This window comes from Typopeltis vanoorti, chromosome 1 (assembly GCF_054136105.1).
Source record: "Typopeltis vanoorti isolate ZY-2024b chromosome 1, IOZ_Tvanoo_1.0, whole genome shotgun sequence".
Classification (NCBI taxonomy): Eukaryota; Metazoa; Arthropoda; class Arachnida; order Uropygi; family Thelyphonidae; genus Typopeltis; species Typopeltis vanoorti.
The window spans coordinates 41414971-41431219 of record NC_143549.1 but is presented as its reverse complement, the minus strand read 5'-3'; the positions used below and the strand labels follow the sequence as shown (position 1 = coordinate 41431219).

The 16249-nt window shown below is 33.7% G+C and overlaps 1 protein-coding gene across 1 annotated transcript in view; it reads left to right on the top strand.

Moving 5' to 3' along the window:
- The window catches only part of LOC150109916 (solute carrier family 60 member 1-like), a 198264-nt gene that overhangs the window by 151656 nt on the left and 30359 nt on the right, over positions 1-16249 (top strand). Inside the window, exons 2-4 of the mRNA XM_090397279.1 lie at positions 8479-8674; positions 15184-15399; positions 15737-15872. Of these exons, the coding sequence (XP_090253405.1) occupies positions 8479-8674; positions 15184-15399; positions 15737-15872 (548 nt within the window). The remainder of the gene's footprint in view (positions 1-8478; positions 8675-15183; positions 15400-15736; positions 15873-16249) is intronic.

The window sequence follows — 16249 nt, the reverse complement described above, 5'->3', positions numbered from 1 at the left end:
GAACTTTTCCGCACGGTCATGAAGGAGAGTCTGACTCAAATAATCCTTATAAGGACTGGCTTAAAGGGGCGAAGCAAGAATGCTTTAAATCTTCCCCGTTATCTGTGGAGGATAGTGTAAGGATAAAGTGTTATGAAGCTATATAAAGCTTTGGTCATGGCAGGAGGATAACAGCAATAACTGAGCCTCAGTTGGAACTTCATTGGCTACAGCATCGCCATCCATTACCCTCCAAGGGTATTTTAATCACCGCATCTCACGATCGATTTTTCCCCGATACTCTTGACTCAGATATTCTCACAATCAGATATTTCAATATTAGAGTAGAACATTGAGAACATTGAGAAAAAGTGTGCGAATTAAATCAAAAATATTGAAAAGTTGATTTAATTTTAACCTAAATTCTAAATTTTATAAAGATTAAACTATTTAATACAGTTCTATTTTATTAGTAATATGGCCGTTCTAGACAGCAATAGTTGTTTGAGTTTTTATTGTGAAATCTGAAGCCAAGCATGAGTCTTTTTATTTATGTTTTTAATCCTCTGTCTTCATCCCTGTGTCCTAACGTAACCTTGGAAAGTAGTGGACGTCCTCTATTCCACATAATGGCTAAAATCGATTTAATTTTATTTATATAGGCGAGACTCTTTGACTAGTCTTACAGAAGACATCAAAAACGAAGAAAAACAGACAGCAATATACTCAATGAATGATGGACACGCGTATCACACACACACACACACTGCGTTATTTTTTTTAATTATTTCATTGCTCAGTTTAGTAATCCTAATTAAATATGTTCATAATTGTTTATTTCAAATTTCAGCAAATATAGTTTTCTAAATTTTCCGTCAGATGTCAGCACCTTCGGCATTTTTAAGCAAAAAAAAAAAAAAATTATTGGATCATATAATTACACTTTTACTTTTTAAAAAGAAGTCCAATGAAAATGATAAAGGGTGTTTTATTTAGGGAAAAAAACTAGATTTTTTTTCTATAGCGTTTTTTAAACATTCATTTCATGTCCGAATTGGATTTTTAATCATCATTTAGCTCCTCTTGTCATTGTAATTTCTTTGTGTGTGGTCTTCATAACCGTCAAAAAGAAAGCCGAGATAGATTTTCCACTGTCCTTCCAACTTATGTTTCTTTCTGAGACATGCATTATACGTAGCTAGACAGATAACGTCGTTTGCGTTAGCACTCAATCAAGCGTTAATCTCTCCGACACACACACACACACACACACACACACACACACACACACACACACACACACACACACACACACACACACACACACACACACACACACACACACACACACACACACACACACACACACACACACACACACACACACACTCAATGGTTGTCGTCCGAAGCATTGTTCTATGCTCCAAATTAAGCTACTAAATCTCGACCAAGTGTGTTTCCAAGGTTTGCACAGATAGTCACTAGATGTCACTTTGTATTTTGGCTCGCACATCTCCCACGGAGCCTTTTATTTGATAAAAGCGGCGCCCGGTTACACTGTGCGAGGCTTTTATCTGATAAGGTTGCCTTCCAATGGAATCAGAGAGAGAGAGAGAGTATTGATCAGTTTCTGTACCACATTTACTGCTAGCAAATCCTAAGAGTAAATGTGGCGGAGCTAAAGATAACTTGAAACTCCGAATTGTGTTATGTGCATTTTCTTTAGTGTAAGATGTCGCTGAGATATCATTTAATTACGTGTGTTGGCAAGGAATTTGGCACGATCAGCGAAGCAAAATCTTTGGTATTATCAGAAGAGAATATTCGTCAGCTGGGTATTATAACTCTGATAATCTTTAGAAAAAGGAAAGAAAGAAGGAGAGAAAAAAGTGACAATTGTCTCACAACTGGCAACATGAAAATCTACTTTCTTTCTGTCAATGTGATTCGAATTTTTAATTCCTGTCTTTAATGAGAAATGTGAAAAATCATTGATTCCCAGGATAACTGGTACTCTCTCTCTCCCTCTCTTTCTGTATGCGTATGTCTGTGGGTTGGTGTGGGTGAATTTTATTCTTACCGATTTCAGGTCATTTTCTCCTTCATTGCTTCTTTAAATGGGAAAAGAAGATATAAATATCAAATTTTAGGCACAAAGTAACCCAAAATTTTATTCAAGATAGCACACGCACACATACATATAACATATTCGAGATAACACACATACAGAGAGAGAGAGAGAAAGAAAGAGAGAGAAAGTTTAATATTATATCTGTTCATGTTTGAAGTTCAGTCTGTACATGTAAAAATTTTTTTCAAAGATACCTTCCTATGAGACTGACTTAGTAATTCGAATTCAGTTACGATATCCTTACAAATGCGCCTTGGGTCGTTATAGACATTTGAACTGACGTTTTTTCAGCCAAACCGTATGGCGAAAACTCAGAATGTAGAGCGCAAGTTTAGAGGATTCAGGAAACAACTCAAAAAGCTCTGTAAATACTATAAGGAAACTCGTCAAAATGCTTCAAGAATTTTATTGAATGCCTGTTTCGGAGGGGGAGGGGGGGCCGAAAACTATAGTTTCTCCGCTACAAATGAAAGCGTCTTTCTTCGCCTACACTATGAACATGGCAAATCGAAAGAGAGAGAGCGAGGGGGGGGGGGTAAAGGAAATGAATTGGAAACTGAGAAAAATAAAGAAGAAAATTAGAAGAAATGAAAGCAGACAGAAAAATGAAAGAAAGAATGAGGAAATAGAAAAAAAATAGAAAAAAGAAAGAGGAATTTTAAAGAAAGACAGAAAAAAAATGCCATCAAAAGAAAGGAATGGAAAAGACAAAGAAAAAAAAAGGAAAGTTAAAGAATGACGAGAGAGAAAGAAAAGATACGAAAAGAAAGAAAAAGGAAGGAAGAAGAGAGAGAGAGAGAGAGAGAGAGAGAGAGAGAGAGAGAGAGAGAGAGAGAGAGAGAGAGAGAGAGAGAAAAGAAAATAGAGTAGAAAGATGGAGAGAGAGAGAGGGAGAGAAATGACAAGAGAAAGAAAGGGAAACAAAAAAAAGAAAGAGGAGAAAGGTAGGGAACAAAATAATGAAATCGAGAGAGAGAGAGAGAGAAAGGCGCGAATCTTATGTTTCTGATAACTCGTTTCAAGGATATTTTCTCGCGGACTACAGAAAACTAATTGTAGGATAATCAAACAATAATGCACAGAAGGACGGCCGTAGTCGTTATTGTAGCGGGAAATCCGCGCAGATTAAACAAGCTGCCGTTATGTTTGTGAGAAGCTTGGGTGGTCCCAATGAACCGACATCAACGTCGCATTACAGCATTCACGGCACGCCTGGAATTTCAGGAGGCTCGCTAAAGAGCGCTCTGCGAATACTAAATAAAAAATAAATTGTCTCATTAGCCTAATCTTTGCACTCATCTACCTCCTCAATTCCCCATTGTAAAAGACACAAAGGCTATATTTTGGCCTGGTAATTGGTACTCAAAAGATACTGGAAAAGTCAAATCTTCGCTTATGTTTATGATAGAGTGTTTCTGTACACGCCCGATAGATGGCGCTCATGTTAGTTTGCAATGTTACCTAAGAATTACTATCTCCTATTACCATTTATTTATCAAAAAAATAAATAAATAAATAATTTAGTTACTGAAATGTTGTGATCGCACTTAAACTCGTTGTTAGATGTTCTGAAACTCTCTTTCTTTTTGGTTATTATACGGCATCGCACGCAATGCGGTTACCAATTGATGCTTCCATTATCAACACACCCATCACACAAAAGAGAAATCAATATGTGTACAAGCTATTACACGATGTACGTGAGTTATGAAGGATGAATAATGAACAAGGTGACAGTGGATATTCAGAGAATAGTGAAAGATGCGCAGACGTCTAGTCTCATTAACATTGCGCGAGAATGGATAGGAATTAACTCAAATAATATTTAGTATAACTCAACTGGAAAGAAAATATTTAAAATAATGTGTTATTTAGAAAAAAAAGAGAAAAATAATAATATAATAATATATTAATTATAATATTGTATTTTGTTAAATTATATTTCAAATTTTTTTTTAAAAAATACAATAATAATAGAAAGTAAACCAAACACCAAACTTTGTTATCAATAACTAAATTTAATATAAGTGAACCACAGTAGTAGATTTCTGTTTTTATTACGTAAATATTTCGTCCTAGGTATCTTAGAACATCTTCAGTACAGTATAACAATACTAGGAATGACACAGAGGATAGGGCGCGTACGTACAATGGAATCCAAATTGCGTGCAGTGGCGCGTTGCGGCCTGAACTTAACTTAAATTAAATTGAATTAATTTATTAAATTAAAATTAAGTTACTACTGATGATGTCCTAAGATACCTAGGACGAAATATTTACGTAATAAAAAAGCCTACTACTGTGGTTCACGTGTGTTAAATTTAGTCATGAATTCTCCACAGGTTTCTCTATATAATCAATAATTCTATTTAAATAATGCGTTTCTGCAAAAATTCTAATTCTATGTTTTATATCGATTGTATTAATGATATTGATAGTGATCGGATATCTGATTGTTTAATGACATGGGACAACTAGCAACGAAAGCATGTATATTTACTCGGATCATTTATAAGATTTCCCAACGGTGAAATGTGCTTTTATAGATAGTCTTTATAGTAAAAAAATTAAAATATTTCAACGGAATATAAATAATAATAATGATGATGATGCTTATCGAGTACAGATGTCAAAAAATAGATGATAATTTTGAATTCGCCTTGATTTTCTAGTAGTCCTAGTACACCTAGACGTTATTAATTAAAACAACAGATCATCTTTTAGTACACAGCCATGCAAAAAAAAAAAAAAAAAAAAACTGACAACAACTTTTAGTACTCCACATCATTCCGGAGATTTAATAACAGATTAAATTCCTCTTCCCAACAAGTCAAATAAATCAAAGTTATTGTTATTTACTGTAAATTCGAAAAACACTTTATTCCTGATATATTAAAAAATAAATCAGGAATAAAATCTAGTGCATCTTGGTGAGATATGTTTGATACAATCAGAACTTTAGTACACGAGATACATTATTCTCTCCATTTTTTTATAAATTAATTAATTTTATCTTCCACTTTTAAAATTAAATTATAACGCAGTTTTTGATAAATATGTTAATAACCCATCTTTTTTAAAAAAGAAACTTGAAAAAATATTGTTATAACTAATTTTTAATAACAATCATTAATAATTTTTAATATTATTGTTATACTTAATGCTGTTTTGATGTGTTCTATAACTGTTTAAACGTTTTAGATTGTGTAGCAGATTGTTGAGTAGTTTGGTTATGAGGTGTAACTTCCGTATGCTCCATATAAATTGTTATAGCGCCCGATTGTGTAAAGAATTGTGGCTGGTCGTAATTTGTGATATGTATCTCTATTTTTGCATTAGTGTAATAGTATCTTAGTAACAGTTTGATTAGATTCTTTATATTCAGGATTTTGTGTTTTTCCATTAGGAGTTCAGTTATTTCCTGCTGTATTGGGTCTCCAAAGCAGGATAAATGATTATTTGGTGCAGTTTTCCTAAATTTGATAAGTCACTGTATGCTGTGTTTGCGTAAACTGTTATACCATACTTTAATATTGTTTCACAAATTCCATGATATATGAATTATTTTCAAGATGGTTGAAATATCTTTTGCTTGGAAGAGTTTTACAGCGATAGTGTGTAGTGTGTAATCTATATGTTTAGTCTATTTAAGTTGGTTGTCAATGTAAACAGGTATTTAGCGTGTGTTATGGGTTGATTTCGGAGCAGTGGCAGCTTCCGTGGTCGATGCAGTGGTATGTGTGACTATATATATCATTGTGGTGTAGGGTGCTGATTCTTGGGTTCTTTATCATTAGTATTTGCGTTTTAGTGTTGTTTACTATAATTGAATTGTGGTAGAAGTAGCCAGTTATTTTGTTCAGGTCATGTTGTGCTTTGCGAAATGGTGTTAATGTCTGTGTGGACTGTTAGTAAAGCTATGTCATCTGCTTATTACTAACAGTCTACAAAGACATTAACACTGCTATATAATAATAATAATAATAATAATAATAATAATAATAATAATAATAATAATAATAATAATAATAATAATAATAATAATAATAATAATAATAAAGATTAATCTGTATATAAAAAGTAGAAGCGCAGGTGAATTGGAACGTTTTGTTACTTTTCAATCAATTAGGATAGCTATAATTTCCAATGGTAAGATAGTATGAATCTAATGATAAGATAACTGTCTTCAAGATTTCTTCAACTAGTATGCGAGACATGTCTTAAAAATATCAGAGAGAATATTTTAAAAGTTACATAAGAAAAAAGATTTTTAAACGTAGTATGAGAACGAGAAAAAAATAATAATGAAATTTTAAAATCTATTTCCTTTGTTCTTTCCATTATCATCTATAAATTTCACTTAGAGTACGTAGAGAAAACTGCCACACTAATGGAAAATGATGTCATTGCGTTGCCTAGCAACTAGCACTTTTAAGCCGCTAATGAAATTGCCACGAAACGCATGAACAATGTAGTTTTCTGCATTTAGTTGAACGATGCCAAATGGCGATTTACATATTTAACAAAGGAATTTAGATGCTTAGTCTTTCAAAGTTAGTGTTTGTTACAAGTGGTGAACGACTACCATTGAAAAAACAATCAAAATAAATGATGATGATGATGATAATAATAATAATAATATTTTTCATTACAATGTGCTTATTGTTTCCTAAGGAAATGAAAGACACATTATATAATGCTATCGTATTTGGTAATTGTTAGAAACGTAAAGATTCAAAGGACGAAAATACCATTTAACTCAAAAATGTGTTGACATAGAATACCGGTACATATTGAAACGATATGTACGGGTATTTAACTTGAAATGATATTTATTGTTTCTTATTATTCGCCCATAATATATATACCACACCCACAAAAGCGAAATGTCTACACTAGCACCATCTCTCGGCAAGTCTTTTCTTTAATGCACAATTAAATTATCAGATTTCTCCTTGTACAGTTATCGATCGATTAACCTTATTTAGCTACTGTTATTTCTTTTCAATGACAATAATTAATCTGATTCCCATTTCTGGAATAAGTGTAGCGTAACAAGAACAATTTCCCGGTTACCTCGTAGCCCAAACATTTAGTTTTTATCCCATGACTTGATGAAAAGGATAAAATGTACACATCAACAGTGTCTTCATTGTAATAGTTTAATGAAAAAAACTGAGATCATGTTGTTAGGAAATATTATGTATACAACCACTCATCTTAACACAAGTTCAACGTGATATACAACGTGCTGTCGTAGTCATTTCGTAAGTTGAGTTACATTAAACTGGTTCATCACAAAGATGATGGTGATGATAATAATGATGAACTGTATATTCCAACTTATCACCCACAACATTTGTTGCTGTTGTAGTTTATTTTTTCGTTTAAAATAACGCATTCGTTTGAGGGCATCTTGTATAATACAAGATCCTTTCTCTCAGTTTTAGGAGTAGTTATGAAATATTTATGAATTTTATTTGGGAAAAGTAGATCAGTCATTCCAGACCCACCATCCATACACCCATCCATCCACCTTCAATGAGATGGATGGTGGGTCTGGAATGACTGATCTTCAGGGAGTTGGAGTTTCCAGAAAGGCATACGACAGGACCACCTGGCGAGGACTGGTGTGGAAAATTTCCCAAGGATACGGCATCTGATGATGTCCAATGAGCTGATAGATGGATGGAAGTAGACCAATGTCAATGCCCAACAAATATGGATTATTTAAATAGTATTAAAGTTCTATAATCATTTGCATACATTTAATTGCTATGGGAAACATTCTTGTATTTTTATTTTGGTGTCATACGATTATCCTCTCAATTTAGCCGGTTATTTATCCTCGATAGTAAATCCTGGGAAAATAAAGAGGGTATAGCGTAAAAACCGAGCTCAAAACAAGGCACTCTTCGCAGGGAATTGAGAAGCTGGTCATGTAACAGTGAAATAAATAACTGATTATGTTTTCTACATCAATTAAATAAATACAGTACAATTTCAGCAGCACTTATGCATGAAACACCACCGAGATCTTGATTCCTGACACCTGATTTTCATTTCATGATTAGTATTAGAGATACGATGAAATCATGGCCCTGCATCAATTTTCGAACTTCCTGTGGAAGACCGAAATTCAGAGAAATGATGTCGTACTTATTGCCTACCAATTTGAATATAAAAACACAGTGTTCGTCATAAAAGGAGACAAATAGAAAATTAAAATTGTTCAATTATCGAAATGTTACTGTTGAGATAAAATGCCAATGACATGTTAGACCTATTTATGGAAATAATGAGTATAAATAATATTTTGTTTATTTCGTTTTCGACGTACAAACTATTAAGCAAATTGTACCTTCCAGGTTTTCTCGAGATGCATTATTATTAGTGGGAACGACAATGATGACAGTCACTATGGCAAGCATTCCATTATGTTACGCTCTTTGGGCTCTGACTATCGTATTAGCTTTCATGGGTTTCTTCATGGGAACTATAGACACCGTAGCCAATGTGTCAATGATTTGTCTGTATGGAAAAGATGTGTCCCCTTTCTTGCAGGTGAGATATACTCCGATAAAGAGAAACATCTTTTTACTATAATAGCTTCATTGACAATTTAATCTTCACTTATATAATAATATTGACTACTTTAGATGAATAAAAATTCTATTATATACGTATAAATTTGCAGAAATTGTATTTGTAAGCTTCCTGTCTTGATTCATTTGTATAATATAATAGAAAATACTGCGTTATTAACATTATTTGCAACTATACTGAGCGAATCGATTCGTAAAATAATTTAATCTATTGTTATATGGTTTGAGACATTAATGGAGATCACCATCCATTAATACAACTCATATTGATAAAAATATGACAGTATGATTAGTAATGGTTGTTTCTTTCGTAAACCACACGTTTAAGAGTATTTCTTTAAAAAAGAAACAGCCTTATTTAGTTAACACTTCTTACCTCAACCAACGTTAAAAAATAAATTAATTAAATTAAAAAAAACGGTTGAACCTCAGAACATGAACAGCAAAATGTCTGTAGAAGTATGATGTAATAATGTAGAAAACACATGAAATTAAAATTTATAACATGTATTCTGGCTCCATATTTTTGTTGCTTTCCACTGTAATTCAAAGCAACCCAACAATCCAATGTTTTTTCCAGTGATATGGCTACACGTGCTATTCAGACAATACTATCATATTAATGGTTAGTTTCAAAGACGGTAGCTGCTTTATAGTCTGTGTTTCAAATCTAAGAAAGAAAAACTCGAAGCTATTGTTATTTAGGACGTGAATATTTACCCAATTGCTGTAAGTTGTCTACTAATATTTTCCTGACTGAATCTCACATTTCTACCTCAACAGCCATAGCTTATCTTAATTCAAATTACACCTGTATTATTCCTACCATCACAAAGGAGGGACTTGTGCGATCTAATATTCCTTACCAAAGTAGATCAGTGAAATGATACGAAGCGGGAAGTTAGCGTTGTGGACATCAAAATCAGCAAGAAGGATGATTTCACTGTTTAAAATTTGAACTGATGATACAAAATGACTGTGTAGTCTTGAGCCACAGAAATTCAAAAAGTTGCTCAAGAGTACCCAGCATTTTATCATGTGCTCTCTCTCTCTCTCTCTCTTTCTCTGTCATGCTCCTAATTCTGAAAGTCATTCTGACCCCTCTGATCATATCTTATCTTTGAAGCTCGATCTCATTCAGTCCAAAATTTTAAACAGTGAAATCATCCTTCTTGGTGATTTTGATGTCAACAACTCTAACTGCCCCCCCCCCTTGCATCATTCCACTGACCTACTTGAAAGGGAGGCAGACATTTTTGCTGTATGCAATGATCTAAATCAAATCAGTCATCTTCCTGCAAGAATTCCACATAATCCTCTTCACTCACCACTCACCACTCTGGACATCTTCATAATTCAGATCAAGGTGTGAATCCGAATTTGATCTCCCTTGAACACCCTTCCCACAGCCATGCTTAGCGGGAAGACTTTACTCCTTATTTGCACGGTCGGACTTCTGTTTCCATTTTCCAGATGTTCAAAGTTACCACCCTATACCTGCTATGGTTTTCAAAAAAGTGAAAAAGTGTGTCAGGGTACTCGAAGAAAAAAAAAAGTTACAAGTGTCTTGAGACAAAAATCCCACTTTCGTTCAACGCCTACTTAATTCCACCAAAACTTGTAAAACTACCCTTAGAACGCTGTCTGACTTTGATAGAGCCAACTGTGGAAAACTCATTACCTGTGCTAATAGAAAAAGTGTCTTTGATCCCTTACTAACGCGTTTCATCCTCTTCTCAACCTCATAGCAGCATTGCATCACCGAAAGAAAAAGCTGACTTTAATGCTTCATTCTTCTCTTCGAACTCCTCCATAGATGGCTAACACAAATCACCTCTTCTTTACCTAGAACATTGCATCGCATGTCTCCGGTGGCCTTCCGCCAAAAACCCACAAAAAATCTGGATACCAAAAAAACAACTGATCCTGATGGAATCCTACATATTGTGCTCAAAAATATGCTCCTGAATTAACATTTATTATTTTTCATCTATATCAGTGATGGCGAACCTATGACACGCGTGTCAGCACTGGCACACTTGAGGGTTCCAGGTGACACACCTTGGATGTTGAAAGATGTTGGCATTCTGATGAAAAAACTGCGATAAATCGTATTAGATCGCTCTCAGTTAAGGCGAAGGTAGGTTTCGGGTCATTGAAAGAATTATATTTTATAGTTAGCCTATTTCTATTTTATTTTGTAGTTAGCTTATTTCTATTTTACTTTGTAACTAGCCTAAAAACAACGAGCGTTTTAAGTTTACATTTTCTTTCTTAATCATTATAATTCCTGCATAGTCATATGATATTATAAAAACCTACATACTCTTGTGAAACTCTACTTTCTGCCTTAAATAATATCAAATCGAAAGGGAGAAATAGATTGAGCAATGATTTGAGCGCTGCCTGTGTAGCATTAAAATGTACACACTATAGCCCTCCCTTCTATAAAGAAACTTTCTACCAGTACTCGGCAACAGAAAAGTCATTAAATGTAATGTAAGTTTGTAATTTTACTTTATTAAATTAATTGCATAATATGAATTCATAGATTTTATATCAATGTCCTATTAAATAAATAGCCTAATATGATATGTATAAGTCACCATCGATGATTATGTAGTTAAATTTATAATGTTAAATTTAAATTCACTGCTCTCACTGAATATCGTGAGAGCATTGAACATCAACAAGAATGTCGTCAACAAGTATTCAACACCTGGAGAGTTGTCTACTAATTAGTTACCATCAGTATGGAATTTGCCAATCGAGATCGACAAAAGATCTCCTAACCTACGTCATCCACTTGTGGATATGTGCCATGGAAAAGTTTGTAGAAACCTGTGCTGTCGCACTTGATAATTTTAAGCATTTGATAGGATAGGGTCTGAGATTGAGGGCTTTTCAACAAATTATCATCACATGGACTGCCTTTCTCGCTTTGTAACGAGATTGTCAGGTTTCTCTGAGATCGATCGCTGTAATGGTGAAGGTGTTCTCTCTTCAGATTTTTCTGTTAGTGCAGTTGCTCCTCAGACGACCTACTCTCATTGACTACAAACCCTATTCATAGTTTTGCTGAAGATGGCACCGTCCACTCATCCTGCTTATATGACATGTCTTGCAGTGCTCAAACATCTCAAGCTTCAAGATCATCTGTAATAAGTGCCCTAAAAACTGATATTCATAGCTCAGTAGGTATCAAATGAGCGAGCCTCCGTAGCTTAGTCAGTATCGACCATGTCCTTTGCTGGAAAGATATCAGAATTCGAATCCCTTCTAGAACTTTATCAGGGTTTTTCAACCGAAGAAGGGGGGAGAGGAAGTCACCTGGTCTCGTACGGAAGCCAAAGGGTTTTTTCATCCCTCAAAGGAAGAAACCGATCAGAAGAATATATGCAATTTACAAACATACAGACAATGTAAGCATTATCAGGTTTCAAAGAAGCCAATTTGGCAATAAAGGAATTAAAGTAAATTGAAGCTGAGGATGCTATAGCATCCTCAGCTTCCATTTTTTTAGAGGACATTTTCCATTTTTTTATGAGAACTCTACCACAGACTCTTTTCAGCCAGTTTACAGAAAACCCATTTCTTTATTATGTCTCTTCTATAGATATTTCAGCGGAACTAGCATCGATTATGTTTCCCATTCTGCCAGATCTACAGTAACTCGAGCAAATAGCTGTTCAACATTACTTCATAGTCAAACTGCATACTCACCGAACATGCTACTCACATTCGTCGTTCATCCCATCCCTCTCAGTTCTGTGGAAAAGCCTCCTCCCCCATGAAGTATTTCTAAATGACTATAATCTCCAATTGTTTAAGATGAATTTCTACAGATTGCTCGGCTCCTGATCTCAGCCCGTACACGACATTCATGAGCTAAAAGCCCTCCAGCTTCTTATATGGGAGTGATATAAAAGAATCATTTTACTTTCGTTTGAGACTCGCTTATTTCACTCTCCTAATTTATGTGAAGCATTTTAATTACTCCAATTAACACGGGTGATATTTCATTTGTATGAAGATCAGGGGAGGCTCGTGCATAGGCACTATGGAACTGCAGCACCCCCATTCTTTCTCGATATATAAAATATATTTATTAATGTATTTATATTTGCTTGTAATATTTATTACAAGCAAATATATTAATAATATTATAATAATAACATTACAAGCAAATAAAAATTAATATTAATTTTATCATCAACAATCCTATACAATTCTCTTATTTTGTATAAAAAATAATAAAAATCCATCTTGTAGCACTTAGGAGGGCGAAGGAAGCTAGCAGCACTGTGTTTACCACAGTGCCATACTGCTACGAGCGCAAGCATATGCACGTCATAGTGAGATGCGAGCTATTAGCGTAATGCGGCACTGTCCGTCGAGCAGTTCCACTGTTGTTTATATGGAGTTTGCGTCAGTAGTAGTGTTCGTAGTTATTATCGTGTTTACTCCGTCTCTTTAAATATTTGGACATTATAATTAAAGACACAACCTTTGTTATAGTTTTTATTTTAGAACATTATTGGGGTTATGATAATAGGTTTTATTTTTAAGTAATTTTGAATCATACTAAAATGTATAATTTTATCGACAATAAACAATATTTTTTCATGAAACAAAACAAGAAGAATATATTTTATTTTTAAGTAATTTTAAATTATACCAAACTGTATAATTCAATCGATAATAAACAATATTTTTTCGTGTTTAATTTTTACCATAATTTTGATATTTTATCCAAACACGTATACACTGTACTTACAGTGTGTTTGTATATTTCGAAAGTTGCAGCATCCCCGATTTCAATCCTCGAGCCGTCACTGGTAAAGATAATGATGATATCACTGATCCTACCATTTTATGTCAATCATCTGAATTCTATAGTAGTGTAATATGTTTTATCCCAGAACTAGATACGTTAATTAGACTTGTAAATATATCCAGCTGATTCACAAATGACTTTTGACAGCTAGAAAGGTCGTTAGTGAATCGAAGATAGAAGGAAATGCTCACTAATAGACCAGAGATGGACTTTGATGTTGTCAGAGGCAGAATTAGAGATATACAAAAGTTTATCTCTTCAGGGAAATTTTCAGAAAATACTTATTTTGACCCAATTAAACGACGTGGTAGATCTTTTGGTTTTGAACTAGTTTCGTTGGCTGTATGGTGCACGTACTTCTGAATGCTAAGGCTCTGCGTCAAATTCGAAAGGCTTATTAGGTTGAAGTTTAATCTTAAAAGTAGTTTAAATTTTAACCAAATAATTATATCACTCATCTCAATTGTATTTTCGAGGCCTTCAGTGGCTTGAAAACTTGTTTACTCCTTGACCACGAAAATCATCTCTCATGAGCCTGTCCCGAAACTCACCAAATAGCCACAACTGCAGGAGTAGTCCTCATTTGCCTAAAAGCTCAACTTAGAAAGTTCAACTATTGCACTCCCAGAAGAAGAAGAAGAAAGAGAATAACTTAAACGCCTCTTAGTAGTAGGCGATATCACCATACTGATGCAATCCAAACACAAAACCATGCTACTAGATCACCTTGACAATCTTTATTTCAATCAAATTTAATTCAATATTCATACAATGGACTTTGGTGAATAACTAGACTTTTTTTTTTCTTAGAGCATATCTGATGAACTCTGATGAACGTGAAAACAGAAGGAGCGACAGCTTTGTGTGATGATTGTACACTGATAAACTAGAATGCAATCTGCTCGACTGTTTGACCGAATGAATAAGGTCACCGCTTTCAATAACCAACAGGCTGTGGGTTCGAGTTCCACTTTAGCATGGTCCACATGTTCTCAGATGGACAATGAATTTCATCTCCTGATGTGAGACTGGGTGATAAAATTAATCTATCAATACTCTGCTTATTGGAAATCTTAAATGGCTTAAAAATTGCATGCTATTCAAATACTGGATTATCGGTGTAACTTTAATTTCCCCGCGTTAGTACGTCTTTCACGATTGGAATTCATATAACAATTGCTGTTCCTTTTCTCTTTCCTCTTAGATATAACTTTCTATTACTCATGCAACAACAACTAGCAGATTAGCTCAAGATAGCTATGCCGTATAGATGTTACTAGCCATACAAAACAAATACCTCTTTTTTTCTGCCCAAAAATAAATAATATTTGTTATATTCAATAAAAAAAGGTGTATTTTCAAATATTTCTAATACAATTCTATGTAAAGGATTTTGAAAATAATTTATTATAAATATTGCAAGTTATTATTTAAAACAAAGTGTTTTATTCCAATTATAGTTTAAGATCAGATAAAAATAAGATTAACGTGCAAAACATTCATATGCCCAATGAAAATTTTACATGATAAGAAGCTGCTTCGATCACTTAAAAAAAGAGAAATTAGAGGCTAGCTTTAAGAATTCCGAAATCATATATTAATGTATTAAAAATGTGATGGTATATTTTTAGGCTATACACTTCTTCTATGGAGTTGGAGCTTTTGTTAGCCCTATGATTGCGCAGCCATTTCTTTTAAATGAAGATTGCTCTCCTTTTATCGACAACTCATCCGATGCCATCAATGAAGAGTTCAATGAGACCGATGCAAGACCTGCTGCTACTCTAGAAGAAGCTCAGGAAATGACGCATATTGATTATGCTTTCTGGATTATGGCGCTTTTCATGGTAAACTTTAAATATACTCTCGAACCAATAGGCTTATGATACAGAAGTTTGGTTTCGCTAAATAAAAAATTAATAAAAAACGCTTTTTCATAATATTTTTCAACTTTTTTAAAAAATTAATTATCAATTACATTAAATAATAATAAATTAAATTAATTTAAAGTAGTCTTTCATTGAAAATTAATTTAAATTAATTTTAATGCAAAAATTAAAAATGTAATTATTAATTAATTAATTTTCTAGCTGAATAGATAAAAATAATTTTTATTTCATTAATATTATTTTCAATTAAAATACGTTACTAAAATTAATATTTTAATATTGTGAATCCATTTAGGTTCCGGTTGTACTACTCACGTTATCTTTGGTGGGAAAACGGATATTCATAATTTTGCTAAAACGTGGAGGAGCAGTAGCAGGAGAAGCAACTGATTCAGCAGATAATAAGCAAAGAGAGTACGAAAGCATGGGGGGTAAGTAATCAGTAATTTTTTTATTAATATTGGTCAGATCCATTACAACACTAAAAATGGAAGTTCGTTTTAAAAATTCTCGAGTTTAAAGAATGAAATTTATAGAGACAGCTCTACGGAAAATTAGTTATTTACATCTGACGTCACTGGATGCCACATACCTACACATATCAAGCCTTCTGCAAGTAGTTGTAGGGTTGCAAATGCCCTTTATACAGAGAGTTAGTAAGATTCACAAACCTCCATACTTATGGAGGTTTGTGACTTACTGACTCTCATAGCTGACGAGCGTCTACCCATCACTCAACCCTTACCATCAGTCAACCAGGCCGTGTTGAAGAATAAACAGGTAAGTATGAAATCTGTCATAAATGTCA